Genomic DNA, 16,889 nt, shown 5'->3' with positions numbered 1-16,889 from the left:
TTCATCATCACAGATCAGGTTTGCCTGTTTTCATACTGCGTATAAGTGGACTCATACAATACGTATTTGTGTGTGTGTATTTTTGTGTGTGTGGCTTCTGTAGTCCAAGACAGTAGTTTTGAGATCAGTCAGGTTGTCGCATATCAGTAGTTTGTCATATATCAGTACTTTGCCCCTTTTTATTGCTGAGTCATATTCCATTGCATGGATGTATCATGACTTGTTTATCCGTTCTCTGATGATGAAGCTGCTGTGGACATTCTTATACCATGCAGACATGTGTTCATGTCTCTTGGATGAAAACCTAGGAATTCAACTTCTGTATCACAGTGTAGCTGGATATTCAACTTCAAATTGCCAGACACTTTGACAAAGTGTTTTTATCGTTATGCACTCCAGCTGGCAATGTGAGAGTTCCAGTTGCTCCATCCACATCTCGGGCGCCTTTGGTATTGTCAGTCATTTTGATTTTAGATCCCACCTGTGTTATAATGAGAAATTAAGAATCTGTTGATGGTTTGCAGATATATGATTGTGAACTAGAGGATGTAGAGGAATTCGAGGGCCTGACGGACTTCTCAGATACTTTCAAGCTGTTTCGAGGCAAATCAGATGAGAATGAAGACCCTTCTGTGGTAGGGGAGTTTAAGGTGAGTAAAATGTATGTCTATCCTGTTTAAAATTCATATTTATTTTCATTATAGACCTAGGATAAAGGACCACCAGTCTCTGGGTCAGAGACCTATCCTCTGACACCTGAAGGATGCTCGGAAATGCTAACAAGGAAAAGGGCAGTGGGATTGGGGGCAGAATCCTCAAAGCCAGTCTTCCAAGCTGATGCCAACCAGCCTTGAATCTTGTAGAGTCAGCCTCTCTAAGTCCTACCCCGCACCACCACACGCGTGCGTGCACACAAGTACGTCCCCCACCCCCTCCCAGGCTTTCAGCTGGATCATCAGTACAACACCTTCCCAATCCATTGTCCTTGTTCCCTTTCTCATTCACGATCCAGTCCATCCTCCATACAACCAAATCCAATCATGTTTCTTGACCACTTAAAGGCATTGCTTGAATTTCCACTTGGTCAAGTCTCAACTCCTTCCTAGGGTGGAGCTGGCCTTTCACAAGCTTCTTGTCTCCCCTGCCACCACACCCTCTCCAAGCCCCAAACACATGCTGTCCTCTCACAACTTGGAGCCTTGGGACAAGCTCTTCATTCCCTGGATGCCCTTCCTTCCTGCTCTGTGGTCTGACAAACTCCTACTCATTCTTTTCAATGCCAGCTCCAATGTCACATGCTTTGTGAAGTGCTCCCTGATTGCTCCTGGCAGGGTGACTCACTCCTGCTCCAGGCTCCCTGGGTCCCCACCACTAGTAAAGCACCTTTCACATCATAAGTATCTGCTTTCACGACTGCACCTCCCCCCAACCACAGGTAGCAAATCTATGTTACTTCTAATCCTTTCAATAGTAGACATTACTAATCAATCAGACCAGTTTACCCTATTTTGGCCTCAAAATCCTTGTCATTAGAGCTTCCACTCCATTGACTGAAGATAGCATGAGAGTCATCCCTGTGCCAGACTGGATTCCTTGAGTTCATTTTTGGGCCCCCAGTACCTGGCACATGGTAGGTCCTCACTTCATGCTGCTTTACTGAATGAAAGTAGCTGGATCCTAAGACCCATGTATTCTGAATCCAACTTTAGTGCTTACTCTTGTACATAAGCTGGTTTCAAGATAAAATATAAAGCCTCTCAAGCTGACCTGATGGCTCACTCATTCAAAAACCACTTACTGTGCCCAGCTTCATGCCCAGCCCTGTGTTAGGTCCTGGAGACAGTGACAAACAAGAAATATTTCCCCCCTTCAGGAAGCTCAGTCTAGTGAGGAATATAGACAATAAATAGTAATGACGCTCCAACAGCTCAGTTGGTAAAGAATCCATCTGCAATGCAGAAGACTAATTCCTGGGTCAGGAAGATCCACTGGAGAAGGGAGAGGCTACCCATTCCAGTATTCTTGGCCTTCCCTTGTGGCTTAGCTGTAAAGAATCTGCCTGAAATGTGGGAGACCTGGGTTTGATCCTTGGGTTGGGAAGATCCCCTGGAGAAGGGAAAGGCTACCTACCCATTCCAGTATTCTGGCCTGGAGAATTCCATGGACTGTATAGTCCATGGGGCGCAGAGTCAGACACGACTGAGTGACTTTTAGTGAAGCAGATGTCATTGCTGCAATATGGATGAATGTGGTGTTAGACAATGTTAGGAAACTTATCCAATCCGGGGGCAGTCAGGGAGGCTTCCTGGAAGAAGTGACACTTTTCAACTGAGACCTGAAGGGTGAACAGGAGTTTGCCTGGGAGTGGAAGGGGATTTATGCAGTAATGCAAAAAAAAAAAAAGGGAAATCACCTTAGTATTTTATTGGGTTTAAAAAATAATCATTTTTATTCCTGTCTTCAAAAAATGTGCAGAATTTCATGCCTACCACCTCCTTTGCCATCATATTGGTCCAAGCCACTTCCATGTCTCCCCTGGGGTTTTGCCAGGCCTCCCAGCTTCTGCCCTGCCCTTCCTTCTCTCCTGTGATCTATTAGTTACTTTATCATCATTCACTTTCCCCATCAGAAACTTGCAAAGCGCACCATAGCTTTCTTTCACAAAAGTGGTCCTTCCTCCCCCAATCCCACAGCCCTCTGTGGCTGTCCCTCATGTCCTGGGGGTACGCCACTGCCCTGGGCCCTCTGCTCTGGTCACCCAGGGCCCTGGGCTCCATCTGTGTGTGTCTCTCCTATAGGGCTCCTTCCGAATCTACCCACTGCCGGATGACCCCAGCGTGCCGGCCCCTCCCCGGCAGTTTCGGGAGTTACCTGACAGCGTCCCGCAGGAATGCACGGTTAGGATTTACATTGTTCGAGGCTTAGAGCTCCAGCCCCAGGACAACAATGGCCTGGTAAGAGTCTGGGTGTGGGGCCTTCTCCTGTAGCAAGATAATTACAGTCTTCAACCACCATAATTGTCATGTTCCTTCTTTCTGGGCGTCTGTTATCTCTCGAGGGGAAAGATACTCTATCAAAACAATCTGTTCAGGAGGACAGTCCCAATGGGGATTTACCTAAGAGCTTGAAGGGAAGGGGCTTTGGAGCCTCTGGATCATCCTTCTCATTTTACAGATGTGACCTCAGAGAACTGCTTTGTCACCGCTCCCGGCCACCGCCTCTCCTCCAAAGGCGCGCTGGGTGCATGGCGCCAAGAAGGAGCACTACCCAGACCTGATCTGAGGCCGCCCCGAGTCTGTCCCAGACACTGACTGAAGTTGGCACCCCACAGTGACATAACCTGTCCTCTGTTTCGTCCCCACAGTGTGACCCTTACATAAAAATAACACTGGGCAAAAAAGTAATTGAAGACCGAGACAACTACATCCCCAACACTCTCAACCCGGTGTTCGGCAGGTAACAGCTATTTCCTAACATTTTTCTGTGTTTTTTTCCTCCATGGCCTCCATGCTAAGGATGCAGTATGTGCCGCCATGCTTTGCTCTAGGCCCAGAAGCTGTGAAACCATGTCTATGAACTATTCAGATATCCAAGTCAGTGGGGCGGATAATGAATATGTAGATACATAAATAAAAGCATTTCATGAAAGCAAAAAGTGCCATGAAGAAAATAAAACCAAGTCTGCGAGACCTGCCCTAAGACCTGGGGGGGCAGGGGTAATAGGACGTGGATGGTAGGAGGCCCAGAAGTCCAGAGAATTTGTGGCTTCTAGACAAGAAGAATAGGCAGTGACTTCCGTGGAGTGACAGGGTGGTTCTCACACCCCGATCCTGTTGAGCTCTCTTATCTGGGATGCTTTGATTCCATTGTTTTGAGCCAATGTTGTTGACTCTGTTACCAAAAACTGGGAAGGGAGAAGAACATGATGGCATCAGATGTCCTGCTCCCTGTCTTCTGCTCAAGAAGATTCTTGAAATAGCATTACTATCTTCATCCTTGCCATCTGACGTTTGTTTCTGCATGGTTACACTGATCTCATCAGAACCTTCTCAAGGATAAGGCAAACCCAAGTGACCTCTAAAGAGGACTAGTTTTGTCAGCTATAAACTTCTTCCACATTTAATAATAGCTACTATTACAAGCTTTCCTGGTGGCTCAGTGGTAAAGAATCTGCCTGCTGATGCAGGAGATGCGGGTTTGATCTCTGGGTTGGGAAGATCCCCTGGAGAAGGAAATGGCAACCCACTCCAGTATTCTTGTCTAGGAAATCCCATGGACAGAGGAGCCCAGCGAGCTATGGTCCGTGGGGTCACAAAGAGTCGGACATGACTGAGCAACTAAACTATTTGCTAAGCTTTTACTGAGGGCTTGCACTATAGTGAGCCCTTCATAGAAAACATCTCAAGAATCCCACCACTCTGAGGGGCTACTGACAAAGAGGAAACTGAGGCACAAAGGGAATGAACACCCAGCTCACCCCGCTGGGGAGTGGCAGAACCGGGGCCCATGCCCCGGCCACCTGACTGCAGGGTCTGCATGGCTGCCATGCTGCACTCTGTGCAGCCGCCGCCATCTGATATTCACCTCCGTGTCAGACCCTGCAGCCGGCAGGGCAGGGGGTCTCAGCCCCACGTCACAGTGAGGGAAACGGCACCTGAGCTGCGTGCACAGGAAGCCTAAACTTGGGGAGAAATCCTGACCAAGCCCCAGGCTTTCCCAACCAACTTAGTACTGCTTCGTGCTTATAGCCAAGCCATCACCTGCAGGGCTTCCTGGTGGCTCAGACAGTAAAGAATCTGCCTGCAATGAAGGAGACCCAGGTTCAGTCCCTGGGTTGGGAAGATCCCCTGGAGAAGGGAACAGCTACCTGCCTGGAGAATCCCATGGACAGGGAAGCCTGGCGGCTACAGTACATGGGGTCACAGAGTTGGACATGACTGAGCAGCTTTCACATCACCTGTAGAAAAATGTTCTTGGCTAAAAACATTTGCATTGTTTTCCCCAGAACACTAGCGAGGAGAACACCTTGTTCTTATTTGATGTGTGGCTGGTATCTTAATTTCTGGCTTTATTATCCTGCCCATCTGCTGCTTCTCATGTGTGGTGGATGGAACCCTTACACATTCCTTCCCTCTCTCACGTGTGAGTGTGCGCGCACACCCACATCCACCCACATGCGAACACACACACACACCCCCACACACACACAGCCATATACACACATACCCACACCCACAGCTACACACCCACATCCCCACACACCCCACACATACCCCCTCACACACATACACACTCCCCCACCCCCATTCCCCCCCGCCCCCATACACACCCTTTGTGCTGCACATCCCGGAGCCATGTGCTGGAGCCAGGCAGTGGAAATAATCCTCTGGCATGGCAATATGATCGTTTTCCTTTTCTTCCGCTGATCCAGCCCTGAGGTCTAGACAGGAAAAGGCATGCAGTGCAGGAAGGAGGGCCCCATGCGAGGGAGACAGGGAAGCAGGGAAAGCCAGCTTTTATGGGAGAAAAGCAGCACTGCCTACATCACTGTCTTGGAGAAGCCAAGCACAAGCTTAATTAAGTGTCAGGAAAAGTCTTGGTCAAGCCACCTCAGGAGGAAGTGATGCCATCAGGCTCCATGTGGCCAGTCCCCGTCCAGTGAACTCAGACTTGGCTCCATCCAGCAGGGTGGAGCCAGGGAGACCCCAGCTCCACAACCCCTCCTAGGCTCCAGGCCCTGGCCTCAGTCTTACTGGGTGACTTTCTTCTCAGCGGAGACTCAGGAATTCTGGGACAGAGATTCAGGAAAGAGCAACCTTTCCTATCTGCATGGCACTGTTATCACATCACATTCAATGGAATGTTAGTCTGCCAAAAAGATGTTAATTGGTGTTCCAAGGAAAAGCATATTTCTTCATCAAACCAGGATGCCTGGGTTAAAAAGATAACTGCAGGATTTCTCAGAGCCTTCAGTTTGCCCAGAGGAACACTGGAAGAAGTGATTCTCAGCCTTATTTGAGCAAAGAATTTTTTCTCAACAGACACATATTACCTGTCCCTTGGGATTCAGTAATAGAATTTGGGGGCATGTGTGGATACAGTCTGGTCAGGACTATAGCCCCTTCTCTCCTGGGATGCCTGCCTTTTGCAGGCCCCGCCTGGCTGCAGAAGTCTGGGGAAGTCACTGAGATGTGTCTAGGAGACCCCTGGAAGCTTGTATCCAGAGCCCCACTGATGTATACCCTTTTATTCCAGAGCTTAGTAGTTCTGGCTCTTTAGGCAAGAACCAGACCACACACCAGAGTGACAGGAGGAGGGGCAGAGGCACAGGGGGAGAGGAGAGATTTGAGGGGCTGCTCACAGTTTGTGGTCCAGAGTTTGTTGAGCACCTCCTAGGGGACCCGCCCCTCTGTGTGCAGGTACAGACCCAAACCTCACCCATCTGCATTCATGCCATACAGTCATTACCCTCTCAGAAGTGGTGCCACATTGCTCACCTGCCACAGAAACTACTGTTTGATTATCTGGTGGTCTCTCAGAAGGGTTTGTGTTTTCATACAGATACTATAGGAAAGCCTTCGAGAATCAGTGGAGAGCCAGAGAGCCTGGGAGGAGAGAGGGAGCCTTCTGGGCAGCTTTCCATTGCCCTCCTCCAATCCCGATGCTCCCGTGGGGTTAGCCCAGGATGTTCCATGGTCTGTAAAATGGGGATAATAATCCCTACCAGCTCATGTTGTTGTAAGAGTCAAGGGAATAAATGTTTAGAAAGCATTTGGTATAATTCTTAACAATAAGTATTATTTAATGTATAATAATAATATTATTATTGCTGGTGGATTTTGAGTAATGCCCTCATACCAAATGCTTTCTAAACATTTATTCCTTTGACCCTTACAACAACAACATGAGCTGGTAGGGATTATTATCCCCATTTTACAGATGAGAAAACAGAGCACAGAGACTTTAAGTAGTTGCCCTAGGGTCCCACAGCTAGTAAGCAGCAAAACTGGGATTTTCCTTAGGCACTTAAAGCCCCAGATCTTCTCCTGAGCAAGTATATACTCTGCTGATGTTCTTATTACTAACGTGTAGTACTTCTCAAGCACCTGCCACTCACTGCCCACCACCCACCTAGCTATCCTGGCCATGACAGCCTCCTCCCATGGCCCAAGGAGTCTGTGCAGAGCTATAGAGTGTGCAAGATAATCGGGGGGAAGGGGGATCATGCAATTCTAACCTCACTTTCATTTATTCAGAATGTATGAACTGAGCTGCTACTTACCTCAAGAAAAGGACCTGAAAATTTCTGTCTACGATTATGACACCTTTACCCGTGATGAAAAAGTAGGAGAAACGATCATTGACCTAGAAAACCGATTCCTTTCCCGGTTTGGGTCCCACTGTGGCATTCCTGAGCAGTACTGCGTGTAAGTGGCTTGGGATGTAAACGTTGGCTGTTCCATCTAACATTAGTACTGGGAAAGCTTTGATGCTCTACCTCAGGCCTGTCTTCATTGAGCCTCGGACCCTTTAAGTCAGGAGGGAGAATTGGGCTTCCCTGGTGGTTCAGATGGTAAAGATCCCCTGTGGAAGGGAATGGCTACCCACTCTAGTATTCTTGCCTGGAGAATACCATGGACAGAGGAGCCTGGTGTGCTTCAGCCTGTGAGGTCACAGAGAGTCAGACACGACTGAGTGACTAACACTTAGGAAGAAGCAGGGCCATAGCACTGCACGACTCCAGGGGGCGCTATTCACATTGCATCTGTGTACCGCACTGGCCCCTGAGGCAGTGTGGTGCTCAGTGAGGATGGCACTTAGTGAGGTGGCAAAGCCTGGGGAGCCAGTCCCTCCCCTCCCCTTCTTTCTCCCCCTCCCTCCGTGATGCCAGGGACTGAGAGCTAGCAATGTTTGATGGTGGGAATTCCCTGCTCCTGCCCACAAACTGATCAGTTTTGTGATGTTCCTCTTTCCTTAAGTGCTAAACAGTGTCTCTCTGTATTATCCAGTGAGATATAGCTTGTGATTTCTAATTTATGTTTGCCTATTATGATTATGGTGATCTCAAACTCATTATTTACAGAAGGCCAGAGAAGAGGCGGGGGAGCCTGGTGGGCTGCCGTCTATGGGGTCGCACAGAGTCGGACACGACTGAAGCGACTTAGCAGCAGCAGAGAAGGGGAGGACCAGTTGGCTGAGGCCAAAATACCTGTGGATTTTAAGTCTCTAAATCCTAAATAGATTTCTAGGCAAAAGCCAGTGTCTAGAGTGCATTCCCCGTTCCCCCATTACATGAACGTGCCTTTAAGTATGTGTGTGTATAAACCTAAGAAGAACGTGTGTGCCCTGCGGTAACTCTGAGTGTGGCATTATTATTCACAGTTCTGGAGTAAACACCTGGCGAGATCAATTGAAACCAACACAGTTGCTTCAAAATGTGGCCAGATTCAAAGGCTTCCCACCGCCCGTTCTTTCTGAAGATGGAAGTAGCATCAGATATGGAGGAAAAGACTACGGCCTAGATGAATTTGGTAAGCACACCGCCATGGATTGCAGGCTGGTTGCAAGGCACAGCAACACGTCTATGCTGCTGGGTTTGCGTTACGGAGGGGTGTGGGCAGAGTCGTACCCTAAAACCGTAGGGAATTCATACACGTGACTGTCTAACAAAAGCCCCATTATACTAGGGTTTTGCAGACATGTCAGGTGTCAAAATGGACACGTTTTCTTGTCTGTCTTATGTTTCACTTGACCTTTTTAGGTCATAGCCATTTGAGCTCTGAACACAAAGTTCTAATAATTAACTTATTTCCATGTGATGTATAATTAGCTCAGAAGTGCTCAGATGGTAGTGCAAGAATTTCTCCTCCAATATTATTCCATCATTCTCCCAACCCTCTCTGGGAAGGCTCAGGGATTCTGGGGGCTACTTTGAAGAATCTGCTGAGTTCACATCTGGCTCATGTCCGAACTTGGGGTCTTGCTCTTTCCTGAGCAGTAATTTATAAGGCAGTCTGTCCTGACACATACACAGCTAACTGCGTTATGACATAGACTGAAATCAGCTTAATAGAACGTTAGAGTTGTCACATGATTCAGTGTTTTGTAGGGAAGAGGGCTTCCCGGTGGGGCTGGCATGGGGCCGGCTTTGAGGGCACATGGGATATCTAGAGAAAGCTGAACAAAGATACATGGGAATCAAAGTGCTTCCTGATCCTCAACTGTTTATTCCTGGCATTGTAAGAAACTGTGTTTGTCTTTCTATCTGAAAGAAGACTTGAAGACTTTGTCAATATCAGGGATTATTAGATATTTAACAAATGATGCTGTTTACATCAGAACTTGCAAAGGGCATTGGAAATAAACTAGCAAGCAACATGGCCTGATGGAGACAACTACCCCAGCAATCAAACAACACCCTCCAAAAGCTGTATCAGTCAGGGTTGTTCCCATTACTTTGGCCCCATAACAAATCATCCCAAAACTTAGCTGCTGAAAAAAAACCATTGTATGTTTTTTAAAAGTTTTATTGCCGTATTTGATTTACAATGTTGTGTTCGTTTCTGCTGTACAGCAAAGTGAACCAGTTATGTATGTATATCCACTCTTTTTTAGAGTCTTTCCTCATATAGCGACCATTTTGTTTTGCTCACAGTCTTGGGGGTTAGCCATTCAGGAAGGGCTCACCTGCACACTTCTCACTTGAGTGGCAGTTGATTGTTGTCAGATGTTGGCTGGGGCTGCAGTCACCTGAAGGCTTGATGTCCAGGATGGCCCTTGGCTGGGAGCTCGCCTGGGACTGATGACCAGAGCACCTACCCAGGCCTTTCCCATAGGGCACTGTCTGGGCGCCCAGGCTCCTTACATGGCTGCCGGCTTCCCTCAGAGCAAGTGATCCAGGAAGACCAGTGTGGTCCTTCATGCTTAGCCTTAAAAGTCACACAGCATCCTTTCTTTAGTGATCAAATATGTCTGCAGATTCAAAGGAGAGGACTTAGACCCCCACCTCTCAATGGGAGGAGTGACAGAAAATTTGGGAGTCTGTGTTTTTTAAATGCCACAGTGATACTAGCTACTGTAACAGTTAAGCTTAAAAATGTTAGTGGTTTAACACAATAGAAGTTTATTTCTCATAAATTCAAAACAGGTACTCCTACAGGTAGGTGGCCCTCTTCCAAATAGTCCTTCATGGACCAGACTCTTTCACCTTGCAACTCTGCCCGTCATTACCTCAGGTGTCTAAGGTCACTGCATCCAGAAGAGAAGGTGCCAGAGGTGATCCTACATGAGAGGGTATTACGAGCTGGACCTTGAAGGACACGCCTGTCACTTCCACCTATGTTACCGTCTAGCCTGCCTTGTTCGCGTGGCCACACCTAACTGCACAGGAGTCCAGCCGTGAGCCCCTGACACCAACACAAATGGGGGTTGCTCTTATGCAGTTTGGAGTGTTTTCGGTCTCCACAAGTCAGGAATGAACTTGGTTGGGCAGGGCTTCTGGTCAGGGGCTGTTTCTGTCAACAGCTCTTTCACAGGCTGCAGTTCACATGCTGGCACTGCCTGACTGTGTCTGCAAAGTCTGGGCCGAAGTGCTGAGAATCCCTCAAGGCTGAACTGTTTCTGGATCTCTGTCCCTGTTTCACTGTCCTTTTAAAAAAAATATATATATATATATTGCAGAAGGCAAACAAAATCCTGCACCAGCACCTTGGGCCCCCCGAGGAGCGCCTTGCCCTCTACATCCTCAGGACTCAGGGGCTGGTTCCTGAACACGTGGAAACGAGGACTTTGCACAGCAGCTTCCAGCCTAACATCTCCCAGGTAAAGCACCCTCCACCTTTGAACATGCATCATCCACACCCCAAAGGTGGTGGCAGTAGCTGACACAGACTTGCCTTGTTTATCTCTTTTGGATACTTTAAACTATACGAGAAATAGAAATGAAGCTCAGATTATCTTCATTCCTGAGGGGAATTTAGTGGGTAAAGAATCCGCCTGCCAATGCAGGAGACCTAGGAGATGCAGGTTCGCTCCCTGGGTCGGGAAGATCCCCTGGAGAAGGAAATGGCAACCAACTCCAGTATTCTTGTCTAGAGAATCCCATGGAGAGAGGAGCCTGGTGGGCTACAGTCTCTGGGGTTGCAAAGAGTTGGGCACGATTGAGGTGACTGAGAGCACACGTCCATGCATACACTAGGGGGATTTATTGTAAGAATTTTCAGGTAACTCAGTAAATCCAGACAGGAGAGTGATAGTGACTCAGAACAAACTTGGGCCAGGATCTTGCCCTGTCTTTTGTCTATTTCTGAGTCTCCTTTAGCCTGCACTTTTCCTGTGAGCACTTTCCCATGTGTCAGAATATTGTGGATGGTTTCTGGGTTTTGTATATTATAATGCAGCCCCACCTGCTTCCAAATGTGGAAAGGATGGGCTGCCCTAACTTGGTCCCTTCATCCACCACTAGACCACTAAGCTCTAGCCAGGAGGACAGGGTACAGTGCACAGGATGGATCATCACAGGCACCATGTGGATAGTGACGGGGAAGGTCAGTTCCCAGAGAAGCAAGGGGAGACACGGAAAATGACAAAATAGTCTAAGTGGAGAAGGCAATGGCACCCCACTCCAGTACTCTTGCTTGGAAAATCCCATGGACGGAGGAGCCTGGTAGGCTGCAGTCCATGGGGTCGCTAAGAGTCGGACACGACTGAGCGACTTCACTTTCACCTTTCACTTTCATGCATTGGAGAAGGAAATGGCAACCCACTCCGGTGTTCTTGCCTGGAGAATCCCAGGGACGGCGGAGCCTGGCAGGCTGCCGTCTATGGGGTCGCACAGAGTCGGACACAACTGAAGTGATTTAGCAGTAGCAGTCTAAGTGGAAGCTTGTTAGAATGAAGATTCCCAGACCATGCCTGCAGAGATTCAGTAAGTCTGGGGTGGGGCCAGGAATCTGAATTTGTAACAAGTATCTAGAAAGGTTCTGATGCAGATGGTTAGGAAATCGCACTTTAAGAAATATTAATATAATGGGTGCAAATATTGTTGATACGGATAGCAGAACCGTGGTCGCTTAAGAAGTGAGTACAAGTGGGCTGGGCTTACTAGATTATTTTGTCACTCACTTTTATTCTGTTCCCTATTTTCGTATCTTCCTTCTCTCATTATTCTTCCTTGCCCTCAAAGAGCCCATTCCTCTTCCTCTTTCCCCTCCCACCTCTCAACTGAATAGTCTTAAGACATAACAAAGCAAGGAAGATTTCTCCCTGGGCATCCACCGATACTTCCATCACGTCTACCTACCACATTGGACAGACTGTGGCTGGGTCTTAGGAGACACTGCTAATTAGGAGATGGCTAATTTCTGCAGTGTGCTAGATGTATGCTGGACCCTTGAGCCCTCGAGATTAGTTGGAAGAGAATAAGGATCACAGTAAAATATATCCCTTTCCAAGAGCCCCGGTTAATTCATTTTGATCACAATGCATTAGGAAGCCAACCTAGTGGTTTCCTTGGCAACCGTCTTTAAGAAGTTTTAAGTCTGTTTTTGTCATGAAGGCAGAGTATACAGAACATCCAGAAACAGTCTGGGGAACTTAAATTGGTTTGTATGGTTGATACAGTGTGTTAACAGCATTCCTAGGCTGTCTGGAAGAATATTCCAGTCAGATAAATGGGCCTGGTCTGTAGCCATCAGAGATATAAAGGGAGGTGAGGGGAGCTCACCAAGATGGCAGCACAGGCGTCAGTCCAGGCTTTCACCCTCCAAGTTCCTGCAAGCCCCCTTCCAGGCGGTGGGCCCTAGCAAGCCAATGCAGGGAGCCCTCCCTTTGGTGAATGGTAATGTTTTTGTCATTGAGTCTCTGCTTTGAAAGTGCCAGGCTGTCTGTCTTTTACAAAATTAAGTACATTTTTACATTATTTTGATTTTCTCTCTCAAGGTAAGTGGAGAAACCCTTGGGTGTCAAAAAACTGGCACTGATAGCAAGTAAACAGTCTGATGATGGACGAGAGATGGTGTGAAAACTGTTCTGAGAGTCACCGTAAGAGGGAGTATGTGTGTTTGGGGTTGTGTTAGTGATGGCAAGCCCCTCATTTCATTAACCAGGGAAGACTCAGATTTTGATAAAGTAGGCACATGTAGAGACTCCTGGGAGAGAACAGAGGGTGGATGGCCTACGTGACACTGAAGGTATAAGATTCATCTTGATTTGCTCTTTTACTGCATTTTTCTTGCCTTCCATATGGACTAACAAATTAGGAGACCCGTACTAGTTTCACTGAAGATATTTGAAAGAAGGTTGTAGTCTCTACCACCCATAATGTAACTTCATTTCTCTTTTCATTTTTGAATGGCTTAGGGAAGACTTCAGATGTGGGTGGATGTTTTCCCCAAGAATTTGGGGCCACCAGGCCCTCCTTTCAACATCACACCCCGGAAAGCCAAGAAGTAAGTAATCTTGAGACCCTGCTGTGTCTCACTGGGGTCTTGGTTCAGGACCTGAGAGGATAAAACACCTTCAAAATGTGCTTCTCGTAGATACTACTTGCGTGTGATTATCTGGAACACCAAGGATGTTGTCCTGGACGAGAAAAGCATCACAGGAGAGGAAATGAGCGACATCTATGTGAAAGGGTAAGGCTGGCATGCAAGAGCCTCTGACAGACTCAGAGAACAAAGCAGACGCTCCTTCATGAGTGTTGCATTATAGGGTGTCCATTACAGGATCTTGATTATTGAAGATACTATGTCTTACTGGGATTCCCAGGTGGTGCTAGTGGTAAAGAACCCGCCTGCCATTGCTTAGGAAGAAAGCTCCAGGGAGACAGAGAGAGAGAACAAAGAAAAGCCTGTATGGAGGTTATTTATGAGCAGCGGCATCTGATACCTATAAGAAAAGAAAAGTTTTATTTCATTTATTAAGCAGACTTTTTATTTATGAGACTTTTTAGTCATGCAGTTCATTTTTATTCCTTTTTGATACTTGGAGTCACTAGCCTTAGAGGTAGAAGTAGAGCTCCCAAGGTGTTTTTTTTTTATTATTATATTACCTGAAGTTATTAACATCCATGGACAAGAAGAAACATTAGAGCTTTTTTAAAAAAATCATTTATTCCACCAACATTTACTGAGAGCCTACATCCAATGTGTAAAGTGTCATAGGTGTTCATTATTCTGTTACTTGCATAATTCAATTCCAAATAATCTATGTTGGTGTCAGTTTTGTGTTACACACTGATGCATACAGAACCCAAGGATTAAGAAGTCAGACTCTGGATTCAAATTAGCTGGATTGAAATCTGGTGGTTTCCCTCCTAGCTGGGCAAGTTAGCAAGCTCACTATTCTTCATCTGTAAAATGGAGATAATGACAGTATCCACCACTCTGGAATATTCAGAAGATTGCATTTAGGCTAGCACCTGGCAGATAGTAACCACTATGTGCATTAACCAGGATTCGCCAGGAAAAAGGACAAGTAGGAGGCACGTGTGTGTAGAAAGAGGGAAAGAGAGAAACAAAGACAGGGAGAGAGAGAGTTGTTATGGAGGCTAAAAAGTCCCACAACCGATCACCTGCAAGCTGGAGACCCAGGAAAGCTGGAGATGTCACTCAGCCTGAGTTCAAAGCCTCAAAATCAGGGGAGCCCACGGTATATATCCCAGTCTAAGGTCAGGAGGAGATGACCTGAGGTGTCTTGGTTCAATCAATGAGACAGCAAAAGGAGGTAACTTCCTCCTTCCTCTGTTTTTTTGTTCTATTTAGGTCCCCAATAGACTGGATGATGCCACCTACATTTGGGAGGGCCATCTACTTTATCCAGTCCATCGATTCAAATTCTAGTCTCATCCAGAAACATTCTCATAGACACACCCCAAAATAATGTTTAATCTGGGCACCCCACGGCCAGTCACGTTGACACATAAAATTAACAGTCACACCATAAACTTACTATTCCACATGAATTGAGTTTGGTTCCTTGATATCTAAAAGATAAGACTTGTTGAAACTTAATATATTCATAAAGTGAGAATAAAGTTTCACTTATGATCCCAAGTGGCCTTCAATCAAACCTTTGTTAAAGACATAATTATTGTCATTTAGGTTCACTCTACACAGGGAATGTTTCATCAAGTACTTCATTATTCTTTCTCATTTCAGGATATTATTACCATTCCCCAAGGAAAACTAATTCTGGCTAATTATATATATGCAAATTTATTTGACTATCATAAGCATTTTTTTTCCAATCGGAAACAAACTCAAGTAATACTGGACTGAGATAACTCTGGTAATCAAAGAATAAAATACAACCTAAAATACCATGTCAGGACTTCCTGGTGGTCCAGTGGTTGGGACTTCATGCTTTCAAAGCAGGGGGTTATGGGTTCAATCCCTGGTCAGCGAACTGGGATCCCACAGGCTGCATGGTATGGCCAAAATATTAAAAAACTTAAAGTACCATGTCACATTTGGAATGAAAAGTCAAAATACTGTATGTGAAAGGATGAATAATGCACAAATAACATGCCTAGCACTGTACACACATGGGTATTACATCCAAGTACATACGCTGAGAGTGGCTGTTTACCTTGTTTTCAAATTAAAATGTGAAAAGATTCATAAGAAAGGAGAGGGAAGAGCTACAGGGGTGAGCCATCTGGGGAAGGATGATGGTGCCAATAGGGTTGGGTTATAAGCTGAAGCTACCACGGTCATAGCCAAAAAGTGTGGTCTCTCTTCATTGAGCTAGTTCAAAAGCTTAAATGTTAATTGTCAAAAGGAGTATTTCAACTCAGTTACTTGGTTAGTCAATTGACGAGAAAAAGTAAAATTACCAGTCGACTGCTATTAATACCACTACTAATAATAGGACCCAGTATTAGCACATGAGTTTCTAGTCTCCATGGTCCTTTGAGGCAGAGTAATAGTCCTGTACTTAGGAGTCAGATAGACCTGGGAGTTATACTTAATTCTATCCCTTACTGGATATATGAGACGTAGATCCTCTCTGAACCTCCGTTTCCTCATCTGTGAGACGGAGCTAGTTATCAGTTGAAAAGAATAAAAGAAGGCATGCTATATACCTGGTTCATAGTAGCTGATCCTTAACATGTGTTAAGGATCTCCCTCTTCCCACTCTGGCCTTTCTCATTTTGTCCTCAGGCTGACCATGTGAAGGAAGCACGTATCATTAGCCTCGTTTTACAGATGAGAAATGAAGCTCAGAGAGTCAGTAGCAGAGCAGGTTCACAGCCAGGCCTGCCTCCTACTGACAGTCTCTATCTAGGGGGTCCAGGCAGCAGTATTTCTGAAAGCTGCTCCAGTTGATGCCAATGTGTAGTCGGTACTGAGATCCATGCATTCCACCACTTTTGCCGTCTCAAATCTCGTGTGCCTCTGGTTCCAAACCAGAAGTCTTCCCCATAGTTGGTGGATGTGGTAACACTTTCTCCCAGACATGCTCATTCATCCCTCTAACCCATCTGCCAGGCACAGGCCAAAGAGAACTTTCCAAGTGTCAAAAGTTAAGATGTTCACTTGTTGGTAGAAATGAATTTTCATAGATAGGAATATGGATGCAGCAGCTTACATCTCCCTTGCTCGTCTCAATTAATGTGATCATAGTACATTTAAGAAGAATTTAAAAAGGAAGCTGTAAGATTACTTGAGTCGTGCCTGTTTTGTTTGCTTAAGTAAAACATGGAAAAGGAAATGCTGAAATTTTGAACTAACCCACATTCATTGAGCCTATCAGCGGTGATGACAGACAGCAATGAGTTATAGTTAGGGAGACTAAAATCATAACCGGCAAGCTTCACCATTCCCAAAATAGCAGCTAAGTTGTTGATATTTTCCAGAAAATTTCACCTTATCCCTGTTAACTGAAGT

General features: G+C 46.2%; 1 protein-coding gene across 6 annotated transcripts in view; it reads left to right on the top strand.

Annotated features, from left to right (window-relative positions):
* MYOF (myoferlin) overlaps positions 1–16,889 on the top strand; it is a 180,291-nt gene that overhangs the window by 151,111 nt on the left and 12,291 nt on the right. For 4 of the 6 annotated variants that reach the window (XM_024985591.2, XM_024985588.2, XM_024985589.2 and 1 more), the window contains 8 exons: positions 525–650; positions 2,799–2,954; positions 3,365–3,456; positions 7,257–7,427; positions 8,383–8,531; positions 10,682–10,821; positions 13,360–13,448; positions 13,539–13,634. In XM_024985591.2, coding sequence (XP_024841359.1) covers positions 525–650; positions 2,799–2,954; positions 3,365–3,456; positions 7,257–7,427; positions 8,383–8,531; positions 10,682–10,821; positions 13,360–13,448; positions 13,539–13,634 — 1,019 coding nt within the window. 6 annotated transcript variants of the gene reach the window in all.

This window comes from Bos taurus, chromosome 26 (genome assembly GCF_002263795.3).
Source record: "Bos taurus isolate L1 Dominette 01449 registration number 42190680 breed Hereford chromosome 26, ARS-UCD2.0, whole genome shotgun sequence".
Taxonomy (NCBI): domain Eukaryota; kingdom Metazoa; phylum Chordata; class Mammalia; order Artiodactyla; family Bovidae; genus Bos; species Bos taurus.
The sequence above is the reverse complement of the archived record's forward strand: the minus strand, read 5'-3'. Positions and strand labels throughout refer to the sequence as shown.